The sequence below is a fragment of the Delphinapterus leucas genome, chromosome 15 (assembly GCF_059928025.1).
Source record: "Delphinapterus leucas isolate spDelLeu-1000000601 "Yukka" chromosome 15, BTC_Dleu_Yukka2, whole genome shotgun sequence".
NCBI lineage: Eukaryota > Metazoa > Chordata > Mammalia > Artiodactyla > Monodontidae > Delphinapterus > Delphinapterus leucas.
The window spans coordinates 6,868,529-6,888,125 of record NC_143143.1 but is presented as its reverse complement, the minus strand read 5'-3'; the positions used below and the strand labels follow the sequence as shown (position 1 = coordinate 6,888,125).

Here is a 19,597-nt window from a genome sequence, read left to right as displayed (position 1 = left end):
GTGTTGCTTAGTTTTTTCCCACCCCCTTAGGTGGGGCGGGGTGATTAGAGTGGGCTGAAGTTGGGTGTTTCCCTATCCCCAGGACAGTTAGGCTCTGTTAACACCCTAGTAGGTTAGGCTTTGGTTAGCTGGTTTCTCCTGAGGGTAGGTTTTGTTAAGAAGAACAGAATGCTCTGGTATATTTCAAAATGGTTCTTTACCCCTCTCCCTGCTGGAAGCATGAAGGAGTTTTTCTCTGATATTTTCTGTGAGAATCTGGTTGAGCTCCTGGAAGGAAAACTCACAAAAAGTCTGGAAGTCCCCCATGACTGGGTATCCCTGGAGTTTTTAACTCTCAGACTTGTCCACACTGAGCAATTCCTTTATTACTGTTGAGGTTTTCCTATCCTGACACTAGTTCTCTTGGTGGTTTCTGCTTGTGAGTGTATGTTCTGATAAGCATGACTCCCTGTATTTGCCTGTGTATCTTCAGTTTTGAGGGCGGGCAGAGGTTTTCCCTGTGTCCTCACTGTTCTTATGGATCTAAGAAGAGTTATTGGTATTTCAGTCTGTTCAGCTTTTTAGTTGTTGTTAGAACACAGTTACAGCTTCCAAGCTCCTTGTGTGTAGATCTGGAAACTAGAAGCTCTGAAGTGTATATTTTTCACTTTCTCTTTTAATTTTTAATTTACCAGTTTTTATCATGTTTGTGGCCTAACTTTATTTCCTTCTGTTGTGCATAAAGCCTTGCATTGACTAATAACAAATAGAATGGGAAGGATGAACATTTTTATCTTTGTTGTCATTTACTTATTTATTTTTAAACATTAAAAAAATTATTTATATATTTTTGGCTGCGTTGGGTCTCTGTTGCTGTGTGGGGGCTTCTTTAGTTGCAGTGAGGGGGGCTACTCTTCATTGCGGTGCATGGGCTTCTCATTGCAGTGGCTTCTCTTGTTTCGGAGCATGGGCTCTAGGCGCATGGGCTTCAGTAGTTGTGGCATGTGGGTTTTAGAGCACAGGCTCAGTAGTTGTGGCACACGGGCTTAGCTGCTCCGCAGCACGTGGGATCTTCCTGGACCAGGGCTTGAACCCGTGACCCCTGCATTGGCAGGTGGATTCTTAACCACTGCACCACCAGGGAAGTGCTGTCATTGATTTAAATTGTATCAGACTCACAGAACCTAATTTGAACTCCCTTAAGTGCACTCATCATTCCTGTAGCGTCCCACTCTATTAAATCACAATTATGTGACTTCATTTATATTTTCTTATTTTTCTCTCCTTATTTTTCTCAGGATCCAACTTTGCCTGGTCCCAAGCCAGCCAAAATTCAGACAAAAAACCCCAAGGCAAGAGGTAAGCAAGTCAGCTGGAAATCAGACATGTGCTACAGTTAAGGCAAGGCAGAAGCAGAGAGTGGGAGGGTCTGCATGTGGCTGGGCCTTACTGATGTCTCAGCTCCAGAACCTGAGAAAATGAGCAAGACTCATGCTAGGGGCTTCCCTGGTGGTGCAGTGGTTGAGAGTCCGCCTGCCGATGCAGGGGACACGGGTTTGTGCCCTGGTCCGGGAAGATCCCACATGCTGTGGAGCGGCTGGGCCTGTGAGCCATGGCCGCTGAGCCTGCGCGTCCGGAGCTCGTGCTCCACAACGGGAGAGGTCACAACAGTGAGAGGCCCGCGTACCGAGAAAAAAAAAAAAAAGAAAAAAGAGACTCATGCTAGTGTTGTCAGGGAAGCTGTAGCCTTCTCACTTCTGTGAGTTGAATTACAAAATCTTAGGTTAAAGGTGGAATGAATGTTTTAAATTCTTAGCCAAGAAGGATGACTTCTTGGAGGAGGCGGGTTCTGAGGTGAACTATAAAGAGAAGACCCGGGGGGAAAAAAAAGGAAATATTTGGGGAAAAGAAAGGAACCAAGAGGACTCACTAGATTGAAAATGAGCAGAAGATGCAAGGCGGAGGACAAATGTGGGGAGCCTATGGACCCTAGCCATGCTGTCACTCAGTGAGAAATAAACCAGTGTCCTTCACGGTTGGGGGTTGGGGGTGATGCAGGTGGAGCACATGGACGAGATGGAACCCTGCAAAGGAAGACAATGAAGAGATCTCTGGGAAATGAATCTGCAGCTCCATCTTTACCCATCATGGGAAGGAAAAAAGGGCATGGGAATTCAGAACCTGAGCAGCCAGGTAAGGCTCAAGACTTGGGGAAAACTGTGGGGAAATGAGGTTCATGTCTGCATTTTCCCTCCTTTGATCATTTTTTAATAATGTCACAGCTTTTCATTACTTAAAAAAAAAAAGTTTGGCCAAAACGGTGTCATCCAAATTGTAGAACACAGCACACACTGTAGAAACATTTGGTGGTTATTATTTGATTTGATTCAGGGACATTCAGGGATAGGAGAATGGTAAGGAGGTGGGAATTAGCATTTATGGATATTTCCATGGGCCGGCTAGATAGACACTTCTATACTTGTTCCCTTTAATTCTTTCAGTATCTCTATGGCTGGATATTTGCCATTTTACAGATAAGGAGACTGAGGTTTAAAGGGTTTAAAGTTTGCTCAAGACCCATGTCTAGCCTGTGGATCCAAGTCTTTCTGACTCCAAACCCCATTTTCTTTCTTTTAAGAAAGGTCATCTTTTCCAGAGATTGTTTTGGTAATAGAAATTTAGGAGTTTGACTTGTAAAAGGTGAGGACAGATGACCCAATAAGTCTCTCAGTTTTATCACTTTTTCATTTAGGCCCTAAGAAAAAATTTAAAGCTCCCCAAAGCAAGGCCCCAGTAAGCAGCTCATCTGAGGAAAAAGAAGCTAGAATAGTGCCAGAGGTCCTGACCCCACCAGCTCCTCCTGGGGCCTGTCCCGTGGTGGGGAAAAAAGGGCCTGCACCCCAGGAGCCACGGCCTCAGGAAGCTGGAAGTGTCCTCTCTGATGATGGAGCCTCCAGTGACCTGGACCTGGACCAACTCATGGAGGATGTTGGAGAAGAGCTGGAGCAGAGGGAGGAGCCACAGCACAGAGACGACGCAGGGGAGCTCGCCGTGGCCTTCTGTGAGGAATAGCTGTGGGCTCGCACCTCCTTCCTGCTCTCTCATCCCTTCTGTGGGAGCAGGAGGCAGAGCCTCTCAGAGGATCCCCGAGAAGCTGATAAATGTTGGGGTTGTTCATTGGCTGTGAGGTTGGTTGGCTAAGGTCAGAGTTGTGCAGTTTATGTTAATAAACCAGGTTACTGGTTTAGTTGGTTTGGTTCGTCTCAACCACTTGCTTTCTTTTGGCTTCTCTCCCTCCTCCTCCGTGTCACTGTGGCACGTCATGCTTTCTGGTGGGAGGCCTGTCAGTATAGGGATCTGGGAAGGCGATGACACCCGAGTCCTAGGAGAAGGACACTGAGAAGGGCAGGTCTGGGTTCAAATCCTGCCTCAGCCACTTACTAGCTACATGGCCTTAGGAAAAACACTGTAACCATTCTGGGTCTTGTTATCCTGCCTCAGATGGTACATCCAGTGCCATATAGGGTTGTTGATGATGCTGAAATGAAGTAAACCACTAACACAATGCATGCTAATTATTATCATGAGGGAAGTAGAATGGTTAAATTAGGAGACAGACCTTGGGTTCCAGACTGACTACCAGTGTTTGGGGATTTACTGGTCCCTGGCCTGCGGCAGTCACTGAACAAAAGTACTAGGGGAGGGATCTTGGGTGTGAGCTATCTATTATGGTTCCTTTATGGCAAGAAGGACAGAAGTTGAAGGTGATGTCAGCTTTCTCCTTAGATGCATTCAGGCAAATTGTACAGGGACTTTTATTTTTGTGGTCAAGGGCTAGGAAGTTGAAGAGGGAACTGGAGCAGGTGGCTGTGTGTCTCTCAGGTCCTTGGTGGCCTTCATCACCTGCTGGCTTCTGAGTTGTCTGTGTCTGTCCAGGGTGATTATGAGAAACTGAGATCCCTGTGTGCAGCTGACTCTAAGCAGGTCCTCACTCAGTCTCACTCCTTAGGCCTTTATGACAGAGTATAGGGTCTCTTCCTGGGGGCCCTCTTGGGGAGGCGGGTGGGGAGGCGCTGCTGGTGAGGTCAAGCTGGAGAGGGTGAGGGAGGCATAAAAGATGCCGTCATCCTGGGGGAGAATGGAAAGGGGAAGGGGTTAGGCAGCAGAGGGGGAGCTGTCCCATCTTAGCGCCGCAATCCCACAGCTGATGCCCTGCCGAAACCACAGTCCCTCTGTTCTTCCACCCCACCTTCTCCAAACGTTCCTTTAATTCTTTCAGGCCCTAATCTGAGCTGCTTACCTTGGTGTCCAGCTTGGGGCCTGTATGTTGTCCTAGAAAAAATCAAGATGTGCCAGGGTTAGGTGGCCTGGCAGCAAGGGTAGAGAAATGGGCAGGGGGCTCCAGTAGTGAGGTCATCTTTAAGTCAGGAACAGGGTCTGGGGGAGGGTGGGTGAGGTGGGGGAGAGAGGAGGATGCTGAGGGCACGTGTGTAGGGAGGGGGTGTGTGGGGGGAAGGACGGCCCAGGTGGAGAGCGGGGATGATGGCGGCAGGACCTACCTTTATTCCCAATGTTCTCGTATTTCTCCTCTGGGTTTTGGAAGGATCCCCTGTGTGGGAACAGGAAGGGGGCGATGTGTCAGAGGCTGGGCAGAAAAGAGTTACCACCTGCATCGGGCTGGTTCTCTTGGTGGGGGCTCTGTGACCTGCCTGGACACACTCGGAAGATGAAGGCAGAGATCTGAGGCTCTCAGAAGGAGGCCGCCTGGATGGGGTTGAGGGGTCATTTGCGATGTAGCCCTGTCCCTGAGTGCTGACTGAGGTGGATTGTTCTGGAGAAGCGGCTTTACTGCAGGGGCACAGGGAGGAGAAGCAGGAGGGGGAGCTTCTGTTCTCTCTGCCGCAGCGCCTCAGTTAAAACTGGAGCCTCAGTTAAAACCAGGAAGCTAATCTCAGGTCCCCTGGCCATCGCCATGGGGAGGGGTCCGAGGAGGGCAGCTGTCAAGAGTCAGGAGGGAGAGAAAAGAGGGAGGGGCTGAGAGAAGGAAAAGCCTGGAAGTGGAAGGAAAGATGGAGAAAGGAAAGAGGTGGGCCATGAGGAGGGTAAGAGCTCAGGAAAGGAAGAGGAGCTGGGGCCCGAGGAGAGGGAGCCAGGCTGGAAGCCAGGAGGGAAGTTGATCTGAGAAAAGACAGAGGGCAGAGCAGCTGGAGATCCCGCGTCACAGGGGAACAGGACAGATTGGATGAGGGGCAAGAAAGAGGACAGAACGTGGAGGTGGTAGGTGTGTTCAGGAAGGACGAGGTGGAGAGAAACCAGGATGAACAGAGGAAAAGGCTGAGAACTGGGGATGAAGGAGGAAAGGGGCAGCCAGAGAAAGACAAAGGGAGATGTTCTGGGAAAGAATCAGAGAAAGTGCTGGTCCACTGCTCTCAATTTTTTAAAGAGCTGGAGCCTCCGGAAGTTAAGAGCCTGGCCGGTTAGGGGACTTGGGAGGGTGTGGATGGAGAGTCCAGGAGGGGAGGGGCTGTGAAAGGCTCCCTAGTGCTGTTCTCAGAAAGAAACTTGCTGCTTCACAAAACAGCATCCCCTCCCCCCTTGGAGGAGAAGCGCTCACCTGGCTGGGGTTCTGGCTTTAGTCTGCAGACCTGTAGGGGGACCAACAGTGTGTCAATGTGTCATCCATGGAGGCCTGTCTCCTGCCTGCCTTCTCTGCCCCGCCCCACTCTGAGCTAATCCTTGGAGAGACCAGAGCAGCGAAGCAGCTCGGCTGAAACCCGCCTGGGAAGGGCCTGGGACTCTGAGCCTGCACCCAGCAGGCACCCTGAGGCTGCCCACACCTGTCCTGCCTTGTCCTCAACACCCATCAGGAGAGCAGCCTGCGCCCCTTCACCTTCTGAACACATTGGACTTGCCCACTTCCCCCAACTCCAGTGACCTCTGCTCCACTCAGCCACACCCTGGGCCTTTTTTTTTTTTTAATCACTCGATCTGAGACCTCTGACCTAGTAAATGCTAGTATCATAGTTATGCTACTACTGTCTTTCCTTCCAGCTCTCTTTTGTCATCATCCCTCTGTACCTGTGCTTAACCTCACTAACTCTTGTCTCTTGATGATCCACTTTCTTTCAGGTTATCCAGGCTCCCTGCTGAGTCCTCTACTCTCCATCTGTGCCCTCTTACTCGCTCCTTGACCTCCTGTGTTCCCCTGTCCTTCTGCCACACTTGCTGACACATCTTCAATCCTGGATGTGTCCTAAAGCAGGGAATGCTATTTGCTTATCCCAATATCCATTTGATTCTTCTTATTCAGTTACAGACCTTGATTTTATTTGGAGTGGCAGTGTGCCCCCCTACAGATAGATGTGGGACCTATGACTAAGGGGAAGTTGTAGGTAGGACTTTCAGGAAAGCTCTTTAAAAGGAGGACAGAAAGCTGGGTCATAGTCTTTTTGTCCTTTCCTCCTACATCCTGTTTCCTGTTTAGATTCACAAATCATGCCTGGAGTCCTAGCAGCCATCTTGCACCATAAAGCACCCTTCAGGATAGAAGTCAGTATCCAGGACAGTGAGCAGAAAGTTAGGAGCCTGAGTGCTTAAGGACGGTGTCCTCTGCTTTCTGGCTCCAGATCCTTTTAGATGAGGAAAAAAGAAACCCTCTGTGTTACTTAACCCACTGTTACTTCTGTTCTCTGATGCTAGCAGCTGAACACAACTTTTTTTCTTTGGCTGTGGCACGGCTTGCGGGATCTTAGTTCCCCAACCAGGGATCGAACCCAGGCCCTCGGCAGTGAAAGTACAGGGTCCAACCACTGGACCGCCAGGGAATTCCCTGAACACAACTTTTAATCAGCAATTCCTGAAGGTTTCTAAACCTGCATGGTTGAATACTGCTGAAAAAAAACAGTCATGTGCAATGATGCTTTATGGCTTCTCATCTGAGTTGATCCTCAAATACCATCTTGCATTTCCTCAGTGACTATGTCACATTTTCTCTACATCTTGAACGTTCATCCTCACTCTCAGGACACAACCACTGTGGTTTTTGCTCTGCAGAGCTAAAATAACAATTTTAGATTGACCCCAGCCTGGCCCACCTCTGGCCCTTCCACTGCAGACTCTGTATCTGCAAGGCCAAGCTGAGGTTGCCACTTTGCTTTATCACATTGCTGCTGGGATCAGAGGCTCTGGGGTGTGATTTCCAAGGTCTTCTTCTCTCATCTCCTGCCTCCTCCACAGCTGTGAGCTGCTTAGAGTTCCCAGCATGGTTTCCTTCCCCTGGAAGGACAGTGACCTCTACAGCACCCTCACCACCTGGCTAATTCTTTTTCATTCTTTGAGACTTTTTGCAGGTGTCACTTCCTCTGGGAAGTCCTCCTTGGTTACCCCTCCTTCCTCCCAACCTACCATAGCTATTTGCAAATGAGGCCATTAGCCCTTGAGGCAACTGTCTTCCCCATATCCTCCTATCCCCCAGTTCCTTGAAAGCAGGGCCTGTGCTTTATTTACTTTTGCACCTCCAATTATAACCCAGACCCTGAAAAATGGGTGTCCAACCAGTGCTTGCTGAGTGGAGCCACCTTCCTGTCCCTTCTGTTCTCTTCTTACATTTCCCAGGGCAGACCCTCCCTACCCTTGCACTAAAAGGTGAGGACAAATGAGAAATGATTAAGTCAAATGAAAAGAACTGGAAACGATCAGATTTGTGGAGAGGGATTGGTCTTGAGCGGTGGTTCCCAAACTTGACACACAAATACCACCTGAGGAGACCATTAAAAATGCAGATTCCCAAGCTCAGATCTCAAGCCCAGCAGGGATCTGCATTTTTAATGGGCATCTATGGTCATTCAGATGCAGGAGTGTTCTGAGAAACACCCAGCTGGGAATCTTGGGGAGAGATTGGGGGTCCCAGACCACTTACCTTTGCTTCTCTTCCACCTGAGGTACACAGTCAGTCCCACAATTGCAGTTATGAGCACAGCGCTGGCCAGTGCCAACCCGACTGTAGCTTCAGTACTCAAGGGCCAAGACCATGAACTCCTTTTGCCTTCTGGGACCCTGAGGCCAGCTGTGGTGGTGATGGTGGTGGTGGGACCTTGAGTGGTTGTCTTGGTGGTGGTGGGGACTTGAATTGTTGTGTTGGTGGCTGGGAAGACATGAGAAATATGCAAATTCTTCACTAAAGGGCTGGAGGTATCTGGGTGAAGCTGTCACATCTTGTTCCCTAGTTTGGGGAATGTGGGGGTGTGGGGATCAAGTCTCTGAAGCTCTCCCACAGGGAGGGGAGTAACAAGGGCAGATGCTGGAAGCCCTGAATCCTCATCACTCTGTTTAAATCCTGACCCTACCACTGATCAGTGCTGTGATCTCAGAACCTCATTTCATCACCTACAAATAGGGACAACTAAGTCACAGGATCAAAAAAATTAATGTGGTAAAATATACGTAACACAGATTTACCATTTTAACCATATTTAAGTGTATAGTTCAGTGACATCAAGTGTATTCACATTATCGTGCAACCATCACCACCATCCATCTTCCGAAATTTTTCATCTTTCCAAACTGAAACTGTCCCTATTAAACATCAACTCCCCATTCCCCCTTTCCCCAGCCCCTGGCACTCACCATTCTACTTTCTGACCCTAAGCATTTGACTACTCTAGGTACCTCATAGAAGTGGATTCAAACAGTATTTGTCATTTTACATGACTGTCTTAATAAGTGAGAAAACATCTGTAAAGCACCTAGTGTATATTGGAAATATATTATTATGGTTAAATTAATATGTATTGAACTTTAGTTCCTACACACAGATTGTATCTTTGTAGATGTTTAAGGCACCATTAAAAAATTGACATAGGGCTTCCCTGGTGGCACAGTGGTTGAGAGTCCGCCTGCCGATGCAGGGGGACACGGATTCGTGCCCCGGTCCGGGAGGATCCCGCAGGCCGCGGAGCGGCTGGGCCCGTGAGCCATGGCCGCTGAGCCTGCACGTCCAGAGACTGTGCTCTGCAACGGGAGAGGCCACAACAGTGAGAGGCCGCATACCGCAAAAAAAAAAAAAAAAAAAAAAAATTGACATAATACTAAGCCACATACAGAAAATCCAACTCCAATAAAATCTTCAGGTTAGTGTGGACTGAATTTTCTGTCCACTTGTAGAAATTAATAATAAAAGTGTGAATCCCATCACTCAGTTGAGATAAAAAATTTTAAGTTCTTAGTCAAATAAATATATATAATGACATGCTATTTAGAAAATAAAAACACGAGCAAGATGTATTTTTTAAAAACTCCTGGAATATGACTAAACCACACTCTAAGCTAAATTCATAGTATTAAATGCTGTAATTATTTAAAATGGGAAGAAATTTTTAAAATGAATGAAAAGTCAATTTCCAAAGAAAAAAATTACCAAACAGAGAGGAGCCAGCTCTAAGGAAACTCATAGTTTGAAAGTAATGAAAACCTATGTTGGAATAAATGTTTTTATGAAACAGAACAGCAGAAGGAATAACAAATACAGGAAGTGGTTAGAGAAAAAACAAACAAGAAGACAGATAAGACTCCTGCAGATCTAACAACCACAAAGAGTCTGTTGAAATCATGAGTGAGTGTGTGCTCAATCATAGGTTGATAATTCTAAAAAATTTCTGTGAAACTGATGATTTTCTGAGACAAATAATACTTTTTTTTTTTTTGTCTTAACTCCTTTATCCCAGTGCCCAGATTAGGACCTGACATATAATAGTCACTCAGTCAGTGCTTGTTATTTCATTTGTTAAATGAATAAATGAAATAATTTTCCCTTGGAATTTCACAACATTCAACCACTGTCTTCCAGCTTCCTCTATTGCTATTGAGAGAGTCAAGCCACTCTGATTCCTGAATCTCTTTATGTGGCCAGTTTATTTCCTCCTTGGAAATGTATTGGATCTTCCTTTATCCCTGGTGTTTGAAATTTCATGTTGCAGTGCCCCAGGGTTGGTCTCTTTATTTTTATCCATTTTGCTGGGTTCTTTCATTCTGGAAAATTTCTAGAGTAATTTTGTTGATAATTTCTTCCCCCATGGGCTTCTTTTTTCTGTTTTTAAAACTAGAATTCAGGGGTTGGAACTCTTGGACCAATTCTCAATTTTTCTTATCCTTCCTTATAATTCCTATATTACATTTCTATGGCTGCTATGACAAATTGCCACAAGCTGGGTGACTCTAAACAACAGAAGTTTACTCACAGATCTGGAGGCCAGAAGTCAGAAATCGAGGTGTCAGCCATGCTGCGCTCACTCAGGAGGCTCTGAAGTGGAATCTGTTCCTTGCTTCTTCCAGCTTCTGGTGGCTGCTTCATTACAGTCTCTGCCTCTGTGGTCACACTGCCTTCTCTTCCATCTGTGTCAAACCTCCCACTGCCCCTCTCTTATAAGGACACTTTTATTAATATTTAGAGCCCACTCAGATAATCCCAGATAACCTCATCTCAAATTCCTCAACTGAATCACATCTCCAACAGTATAAGGCAGTATTCACATTATTCAGTATAAAGCTCTGGGGATCAGGATGTAGACATGACCTTTGGGGGGGCTGCTGTTCACCCACTACAATATCCAAATCTTTGAATTTTTTTCTACCTTCTGAGATATTTCCACAAACTTCATCTTTCAATCATTTATTGAGTTTTCCATCTTTGCTAGTATACCTATAATTTCCAAGACCTCTTTTTGTTTCAGAAGCTCCTTTGTAAAGCGCCCTTTTGTGTTCACACGAAATTCCTTAACTCTCTGAGGATGATAGTTATTTGAAAATTTTAATCTCCTTTCATAATTTTGGATTCTTCCAGATACCCTTTCCCCCCAGATTGTTCTGTTCTCTGCATTTCATGGGAAAAGCATTCTTTAAATGTTTAGTTCAGTCATTTTTAAAACAGCTTCTGTAGCCTCAAGCAACCTGGGCACAGCTGAGGTGAGGGTACAATCCTTAGTGCAGAGGATTTGGTGCAAGGCCGAGACCCCAATCACCTTACCCCCTTGGCTCCCAGCATACAGGAAGCTGTGTGTGTTATAGCAGAAAAGGCATGTCAGTTAGTGGGCTGTAGAGTGATCTGTTAGATTTCTAGATCTTTTCAGGCCCATCAGATAGATATCCCAGAGAAGAGTCTCCTAATATTCTGCCCTTGGTGGGTGGGTTGTGGGTACCAGCCTGGCTACCTGCATCCTGGGAGGCTCCCACAGGGGTCAAGTTGTTTAAGGTCTCATCAGTTCACCAAATCTCCAGATTTAAGAACTAAATCCTTGTTGCCAGTTAGGCCCCAGGGTACTCCCCCCAGGCTCCTTGTGGATTATCGTTTCTAGAAAGCAAATATCCACTCTTTGGCCGGGGTTGTGGGTGGGGGTACGGAGGTGTCTCTGCTTCTTAAATACATTTCAACTAGTCCTCTAGTTTTCAGACCCCCTTCCACCCCCAGTTTCACGAGTACTAGGAGCTGCCATTCCTGACCCTTTAAAGGGTTTTGCAGTGTAAATCGCCTTCCTTCTGGGTGTCCCTGCTGGTGGCTTAGGGTTTAACTCCTCTGGTCTCCTGAGCCAGTTACATTAGTCTATCTGTTTCCAGCGTCCCCAATTTTGTTTTTGTTCACCTGGATTGCAAATACTTTGTCCTTGTGGGTTTTTGTCTTAAAAAATTCCCTTTGCTGTCATTTTAGTAGATTTTGGGAGGGAGTGGAGGTAAACATGTGTGTATAACCCAGCATCTTGGCCAGAATTTATGCATTACTTTTAAAATGAAAATTATAACAAGTATACATTTTTAAATGTTGCACATTAATAATAAAAGTAGAGAATAGGAAAAAGTCTTGTGAGGCATTTACATGATCTTTGGAAGAACATTACAAGGGTTTACTGAGGGATATAAAATAGGACACTTTCCTCAGTGAGAAGATTGCACATCATACTGATTTCAGTTTCTGTCAATTGCTTTATAGGTTTAATGCAATTCTTATTTAAAAAATCAACATAAGCATTTTTCTAGGTACTTGGCAAACTTATTCTAACACTTATGTGGAAGAATAGGCGGGCAACAAAGTTTTTGAGGAAGAAATACGTGGTTGTGATGGAAAAAGTCTTAACAGTCATTGAAACATGATAAAGTTATAATAACTAAAACAGTGTCATACTAATATAAGAAAACACAGACGAGTGAAACAGAATAGACAGACCAGAAATGGATGCTATTCTACAAAAGAACTTAAAAGCTAGGCCTATGAATCAATGGAAAAAAGAAAAAATATTCAGTAAATGAAGTAAGGACAACTGATTTGTTTCTTGGTATAAAGATCAACTTAGTTCTTTATCTCACACTATATACCAAAATAAATTCTCACTATGTTGAAGAATTTTATTATGAAAAGTAATCAAATCTTACAAAAATTAGGAAAAAATATTTTCACCCCTAGTGGGATGTGGGGTTTTCAGCTTAGAAATAAAAGAGAAAAACTACAAATGAGAATATAATTAGATTTGGCTACAAAAGTAAACCGTTTGTAAAAAAAAATTAATAAGCCAATCTCAAACTTATGAGATATGTTTGCTACAGATATTCCTTTGGTGTGATGTTTTTGCATGGTGGTACTTCACTGGGATTAAAAACATTTCTTTTTATTACTTGTATCTTTTAAAAAGTAATGAGCATGACCACCCAATTAATTGAATTAATTGAAAAAAATTAACTTATTGATGAAAAAACTCACAGTAAGTGTGACTGAAACACAGAAATGAGAAAAAGAGGGAAGAATTAGGAAAGGAAGAAGAGGGATTTAAGGAGAGATGAAGTCCCTCAAAAAAGGCCATTTAAGGAAATATGGAGGAGGTGCAGGAAATACTAATCCAAGCCTGTCTTGCTTAATTCAGGTTGTGAGTCACTATCTATTTGCTTTAAAACCAGCATAGTGGTCAAGAAGGGGCAATGGTTTTCCGAGGGGGAGACACGGGGAGTGTCCATCCCAGCCGGGAGCAGAAATTCATCACCGATACTGCTTAGAATTGCCAGCACAAGTGATTATAAAAAGCAAACAAACGTAGATGATTTTCAAAAAAATAATCTACAGACAACACACTCCTTTATTGCCTGTGCCTGGGAGAGAACCCCTCACCTCTGCCCTGGAGTCAGATACACTGAGGTTCAAGTTCCAATGCCCCACTGAATGACAGAGGGAGATCCGTTGATGCTACACGGCCATTATTAGGTGAAAAATAGTCCAAGCAAGATGATCAGGTCAGTACCTGAGGCCAAGCGGCTCATGGTTAAGAGAAGAGGCTCTGGGGTTAAACTGGGGTCAAACCCCACCTGCACCAGGAGTGACTTCGGGCAGGTGTTTGCTGTGTGAGCCTCGGTCTCCCTTCCTGTAACAGGAGGATGGCAGAAGGACCGACTGTTACCGGGGTCGTGGGGAAGGTTAGCTGGGGTTTAGCTGGGGTGATGCTGCCAAGGTGTCCAGCCGGGAAGCAGGGCACAGTCAGCGGGAGCTGCCTTTACCGCTGCTGCTGCCTCGTCATGACCAGGACAGAGGAGCAAAATCAGGGTGGACAACGGGGAACAGTGTGACTAGAGCCACACAGGGAGAGGTGCGGGGGAGGCAAGGAGGTAAAGAGGGTGGAAGCGGGGGAAGAGGAGATGGGAAAGAGGTGGGATGGGGGTGGGAGCGTTGAGGGCCATGTTCTGGGGAGCAGAGCAGCAGAAGGAAGGGGGAGATGGGAAACAGGTGATGGGGACACGGGACGCCTCGGGCCACCATTGGTGGCCACCACACACCTACTGTGTGTGTGGGCTGAGCTCATGGCCGTGGGGAGACAGACATGGGGTAGCTGAGTCTCCACACATGGACACATGACAAAGGGGAGGCAGCCACATCCCAAAGATGTCAAGTCACCTGGAGGACATGGGATGAGGGCAGGGGAGGGGCAGCCCCAGCTTGGAGCAAGAGAGGAGAATAGCTGGGAGCCCAGAGGGCGGAGGCCTGAGGATGAGGGAGGGGGCAGAGAGGAGGATGGGCAAGGGAGGCAGCGCAGGGCTGGGGAAGATTAAGGTGAAAAGGGGTTGATAGAGGCCTGGGGAGGAGTAGAGGGGGCAGGGAGAGGAGTTTGAGAGAAGAGAGGAAGAGGGGGCCTGGGCCAGGCCTGGGAGACAAGACCCCAGTGGGCTCCAAGAGCCTCAGGCAGGACAGCTGGACTCACTGGGGTTGATGGTGAGTGTGGTTCCCTTGATAGACTGCCACATCTGCTTGCCGTTTCCCTGTGTGTCCATCTCCACCCGGCAGAAGTAGCTAGACGCATCCTCCCTCCGCAGTTTCGAGATCTGGAGGGAGCCGTTCTTCCCACCCTTTATCCAATTCAGGAGGAGCCGGTCCTTGAAATCATTATGGATGAACATCGGGGTCGTGTTGTAGATGAACTCCCCATGGAAGTGTTTCCATCTCCAGGATATATTCACATTGGGAACCTTGTGTAATTCCCAGGGGTAATAGAAGAAGAAGGGGATGCGGATGGAGTCACCCTCGAGGGCTGAGAGTTTCTTTGGTTGGTTCATCCCAAAGGCAGTGTTTGGATTGGGTTCTGCCCAGTGACCTAGAGGAGGGAGGGAGAGGGAGAGACTTTGAAGGTGACCCCAGACCGAGAGCCACCCTCACCTACAGTGGGATGTGTGACAGGTGGTAGGACTGGCCCTCTGGCCTGGGTGAGCCCCTCTCCAGGCTTGGGGCGGGGAGGAGGGTGCGGGGTTGGGGGGACCCGGCACTGTGGGACCAGCTCTTTGTTTGTTGGGGGTGGGAGGCCTGGCCGGCTACCCCAGGGGACACTTCTACAGACACCCAGCCATAGCCCCTCCCCGGGGGGGTGGTCCCTGTGACCCTGGGCAGAGCAGGACAGTCCCGGCCTCTCACCTGCCTGCAGAGATGCCAGGGGCAGCAGCAGGGGCAGCAGCAGGGGCAGACCCATGGCCTTGCCCTCCTCCCGGGATGAGAAGACAAGCAGAGCCTTCAAGGCCAGAGGGGAGGCCTGTGGAGGGGCCGCCTGCGGGGAGTCTCAGCACCAGGAGAGCGAGGACCAGGCTCCTTCGGAGGACTGAGGAGGGTAGGGGCCTTCCCCAAGCCCGCTCACCCCTGCTGTGACTGGAACTTCCTTTATCAATCTGGCTTCTTTTCCTATATTGCAAAAGGGCCTCTCTGTGGTCAGTGCAAAGGGAACAATGATCTAGGGCTCCCTGCCCCGCTCTGCACACTGAGGGGCTGGTCCTGACCTGGGCCAGCTGGGGCCTCTCCTCTCTCCCTCAGCTCCCTGCCTCTGCCACCCGCTTGGCATCTCCTTAGGAGTCAGTCTGTGTCTCTGTGTGTCTCTCTCTCCTTTTCTCTGCTTCTCTGAGTGTCTCTCTCCTCCCAGGGAAAGGGGTGACAGCAGGACCAGTTCAGGCTCCTTCAGGGAGAGGTCCACGGCCCTGAGTCCCTGCCCAGCTACAGCCCCTTAGAGAGGAGGAGGAGGGAGATGCTGGTGGTCAAGCCTCAGCCCCCAGCCCAGGCACCAGGGGCACCCAGCATGCTGGTGGTCTCTCTCTGCAGGTGGGGGACACTGCAGTGCCCCTCTTCATCCCCAGGCAGAACCAAGGCCCACCAGGCCCCTCCCGCCCTGCTCTGCTCCCTGTGTGCAGTCTCACACCCTCCCTGAGGTGAGGTGAGGGTGGGTGCAGGTTCCCACCTACCCAGAGGGTGGGCCTTCTGGAGGCCACGCCTCCACCCAGAGATGTAGGACTGGATCTGCAGGGCCCTCTGTCCTCACACTCTACAAGGAGGACACCGGGGCTCAGACACGCCCTGCCCCACATCCAGGACTCTGAGGTGGCGGGTCCAGGACTTGAACTCCAGTCTTGCTGAGCCCACAGAGCCTTCTGCTCCTTCTGGATGCTTCCTGCTGGCTGCACCACAGAATCTCTGGGCCTCACCCTGTGAGTGCAGAGCCCTGCGGGGTGAGCCCGGAGACTGTATTTAATAACGCTTCTCGGGGGTTCCATCTGCAGCTGTGCAACCCTGGCTCATCCAGAGCCTTCCCTGGACAGAGGGGATGAAGGTCAGAGCAGTCATGAGGCATCCAGCTGACAGTCCCTGGGACCCTCTCTGATGGAGGCCCTGCCCGCCTGTGACTGGTGGTGAGCGGGGTGAGAGATTGGGGGCTGGGAACTTTGGTGGCCCCCCAGGGCTGGCTGGGATGGAGGCTCTGCTCACCCGCTCTCCAGGATGACATTGGCATTGGCTCACAGAATGGACCATGGGGGTGGGAGGACATGATTTGAACTTCCTTTTTCCTTTTCTCAGTTTTTTTCCCAATCCTAATAGATGTTTTCCACAGTTCTCTCATGGCCAGCCAGGTAGTCCTGGCTTTCTCTATGTGCCTGCACTTATAGGCCTCAGAGGACAGATTCTGCACTTTCATGGAACCCTCTTATCTGAGTCAAGCCCTAAACCTGCGTTTTCTCATTTTCAGCTTTATAACATTCTGTGGTGATGTATCCTTATGTTAATTTTCCCAGGAAGAAACTGAGGCCCAGAGCCTTAATGTCATGGAGAGTCCCAAACTCTCCCATTCCTGTTGGGGGAAGGGAGGATGAACTCCTGTCACCAATTCAGCCCAAGCATCTTTCAAAGTTCACAGGGAGGTGACCTCACTTACTCTGGTTCCCTCCAGGTCTGGATTTGGACCGCACTCAGGTCTGTCTGCCTCGTGAGCTTGGCGCTTACCCAAGATTGCCCCTCCCCCACCAACCACCCCCGTTAACCTCCCTCACTTCCCCTTCCTTCCACAGCCCATCCTGGGGGGTCATTCATTGTGCTTCATTCAGCTGGCCACTTCTCAGGGTCTGGGGAAACAAAGGCAGGAGGGATGTGAGTGTGGCCCCTGAGGTGAGGCAGGACACATGGGGCAAAGAAAGAGCACAGGGAAGGGGGAGGGACGAAGGGCAAGGTCTTGGTCTCTGCTCTTTCCCATGGGCTGTCCACAGGCCTCTGTTGACATCAGCACTCTGTTTACTTCCTCTTGCTTTGCAGGCAGGGAGGGGCCCAGAGAAGGCTTCTCCTGCCCTGGTTGGGTGCAGGCGTGCAGTGAGCCCTCCAGGAACTAGAGTCCAGCTGGGAAGGGAAGACTCTCAGCTTGCTTCACTATGTGAGGCAAGTAGAGGGAGACCCAGGCCCCACAAAGTTGAAACAGGCAGGGATGACATCTCCCACTTCTTGTGTGTCGGGTGCTTTGCACTCGTGTTGGCCATGTTTTCTTATTTGCTGTATTCTTGATGCTCTGACATCTGGGGCCTCACTGACCGGGGAGAGACTGTCCCTCCCAGGGCTGCCAGTTCTTAGAAGAGCAATGGACGTGCCCAGGAGCTCACCTGTCATATGCAAACCAGCCAGTCCAGAGCCCACACTCCCCACCACCTCCTCCATCTGGCTCTTATGCTCCAGGAGGCCCATGTTCTTCTGCCATATTCATCCCAGGGCCAGGTACCAGGCAACTAGGGACAGCCCCTAATCCCCAGAGCCCGCAGACATTATTCATACCAGCTGATCCTAAACCTGCCTGCTCTCCCTTGCCTTGTCTTTCTCACAGAACCTACAACAAAGGCTCCTGCCCATGTTTCCCCCTCCCTCCCTCTGCCTCCTGACTGACCCTGGTGCCTCCCTACATGGCCCTGCGTGGAGTGCTGGGCATCTTGTTTTTATGGTTTTGTGAACATAAACTGCTTCCTTCATAACAGTCATTTGCATGTGTGTCTTACCATACCTGATTAAAACACATCCAGGTTATGTTTTAAAATAGCTCTTAACTCTCCCAGCAGCCCCAGGAGGTAAGCAGGGTCTATTTTGATCCTCATTTTTATGCAGGAAGAAACTCAGGTCCCGAGTGAGATGATGAGATTTAACTGAGGTCACATCACATGTCAATGTCCGCTGTGGCGTTGGGTCTGAGCCCAGAGCCCGTGCTCCCTACCACTTCCCCATGCAGTGACGAAGGTCAGCAGCCCTCTGGCCCCGTTAACAGCCAACGCTTCCCTTTTCTGTGTTGTCTTCCTTCTGCACAGGGAGAAGCTTGAGGACTGATTGGGACACTGGCTCACGGGGTCCTTGTCACGTGGCACAGTGAGTGGGGCAGTCAGTGCTGACTGAATGTTTATGGAAGAAGGAGAGATCTTTAAAGGATAGGTATCTGTGTGATGATCCATGTAGCTTTCCAGGCCGTGTGCAGGGTCCTCTGTGTTACCTCATCCTGTCCTCACTGGGACCCTCCAAGGGAGGTACTGTTACTACCCCCACTTTACAGATGAGAAACCCAAGGCTCAGGGAAGGGAAGTCATCCGTCCCACAGTCAACTCCAGAGGCTGCGTCTGTAGTTCCTGCTTCTGTCATATTCACAAGTTTCATCTTTGTGGGACCGAGACTTCCTCTCTTGTCAGCCTCCTTTTCACGCCACCAGGATGCATTTCAGCTCCTGGTCAATCTGACAAATGCTGATTGCGCTTCTAGGAGATGAGAGCAGAGGGCTGAGAACTGGGGATCAAAGGCTGACCCCTGACCTTGCTGAGCTCCCAGGCTGGGAGAAGTGAAGGATACTCAGAAGAATGGGACCAAGAGATCATTGTCTGCACTTCCCCTCAGAGCAGTGTGCTGGTAAGTGTTCACCAAACCATCTCTAGAAAAGGAGTCCTGATTTATAGGCTTTTCCAATTTCCATGTGTCAAGTTAACTATTGTATGGACCGACTGTTTGTGTGCCCCCCTCACTCCAAATCCATATGTTGAAGCCCTAACTCCCAGTGTGGCTGTATTTGAAGATGAGTCCCTAAGGAAATGCTTAAGGTTGAATGAGGTCATGAGGAGGGGGCCCTGGCCCAATAGGAGTAATGTCCTCATGAGAAGTGACCCCAGAGTGCCCCCTCTGCCTCCTCCACAAGTCTACACTCAGAGGCCATTGTGAACACAGGGCAAGAAGGCGGCCGCCTACAAGCCAAGGGAAAGAGGCCTTAGAGTAAAACCTACCTTGTCAGCACCTGGATCTTGGGCTTCCCACCCTCCAGAACTGAGAAATAAATTTCTGTTTTTTAGCCACCCTGTCTGTGCTATTTTGGTCTGACAGCCTGAGCAGATAATACGACTACCAATGTGAAATCACTGAATGTGAGTCAGGACGAAATGTACAGCATGTGTCATTGTACAGCCTTCCCACCGTGAGAATACAATAGCACAGTAACCTAGAGAGCATATGTAGTAGTGAAATATGGTGAAAGAAGTAGGAAATGATGAGCTTCCCTCATTTTTAATATAATTTAATTGTAAGTTTATATTATTTTATTTTTTCTTGATTTTTTTTTGTTGTGTAAAATATACATAACATAAAATTTACCATTTTAACCATTTAAGTGTACAGTTCACTGGCATTAAGTACACTCACACTGTTGTACACATATTATTTAATTTTTAATAATGGCTGTGTTTAACAACTGGCTTGCAACATTCCCCCAAATTTAACAGTCAGCTCCAGCACATCCTGTCTGTGGGGTCTCCCCAGCGATCCTCAGGTTGCTTGGCAAATTTA

General features: G+C 48.5%; 3 protein-coding genes across 9 annotated transcripts in view; 2 read left to right on the top strand and 1 right to left on the bottom strand.

Annotated features, from left to right (window-relative positions):
- Positions 1–6,306, top strand: part of ZCWPW1 (zinc finger CW-type and PWWP domain containing 1) — a 34,290-nt gene extending 27,984 nt beyond the window's left edge. For all 4 annotated transcript variants that reach the window (XM_089895712.1, XM_022587880.3, XM_089895711.1 and 1 more), the window contains 3 exons: positions 1,278–1,338; positions 2,038–2,172; positions 2,732–6,306. In XM_089895712.1, the coding sequence (XP_089751838.1) occupies positions 1,278–1,338; positions 2,038–2,172; positions 2,732–3,051 (516 nt within the window). In that variant the 3' untranslated portion in view covers positions 3,052–6,306. The remainder of the gene's footprint in view (positions 1–1,277; positions 1,339–2,037; positions 2,173–2,731) is intronic.
- On the bottom strand, positions 3,779–15,092 carry PILRA (paired immunoglobin like type 2 receptor alpha). 4 transcript variants are annotated; one of them, XM_022587887.3, is made up of 7 exons: positions 14,909–15,090; positions 14,205–14,594; positions 7,898–8,122; positions 5,594–5,624; positions 4,539–4,588; positions 4,280–4,311; positions 3,779–4,107 (listed from the first exon to the last, which is right to left on the bottom strand). In XM_022587887.3, the coding sequence occupies exons 1-7, from the start codon at positions 14,961–14,963 to the stop codon at positions 3,985–3,987; spliced, it is 906 nt and encodes a 301-aa protein (XP_022443595.1). In that variant the 5' UTR covers positions 14,964–15,090; the 3' UTR covers positions 3,779–3,984. The 4 variants fall into 4 exon arrangements, with proteins under 4 accessions (XP_022443595.1, XP_022443596.1, XP_089751840.1 ...); XM_022587888.3 differs by lacking the exon at positions 5,594–5,624 and having other exon boundaries at positions 14,909–15,092; XM_089895715.1 differs by lacking the exon at positions 4,280–4,311 and having other exon boundaries at positions 4,024–4,107; positions 14,909–15,091.
- The window catches only part of GPC2 (glypican 2), a 97,593-nt gene continuing 84,350 nt past the window's right edge, over positions 6,355–19,597 (top strand). The window contains exons 1-2 of the mRNA XM_089895718.1: positions 6,355–18,145; positions 18,530–18,673. The gene's annotated coding sequence lies outside the window, so the exon portion shown is untranslated. The remainder of the gene's footprint in view (positions 18,146–18,529; positions 18,674–19,597) is intronic.

Excerpts from the sequence above, each read along its gene's own strand:
- PILRA (XM_022587887.3), bottom strand. The coding sequence starts at position 14,963 with ATGGGTCTGCCCCTGCTGCTGCCCCTGCTGCTGCCCCTGGCATCTCTG. Across the intron at positions 14,595-14,908 it reads CCTGGCATCTCTGCAGGCAG|GTCACTGGGCAGAACCCAAT; the intron begins GTGAGAGGCCGG and ends TCCCTCCTCTAG. Across the intron at positions 4,312-4,538 it reads CGAGAACATTGGGAATAAAG|GACAACATACAGGCCCCAAG; the intron begins GTAGGTCCTGCC and ends GATTTTTTCTAG.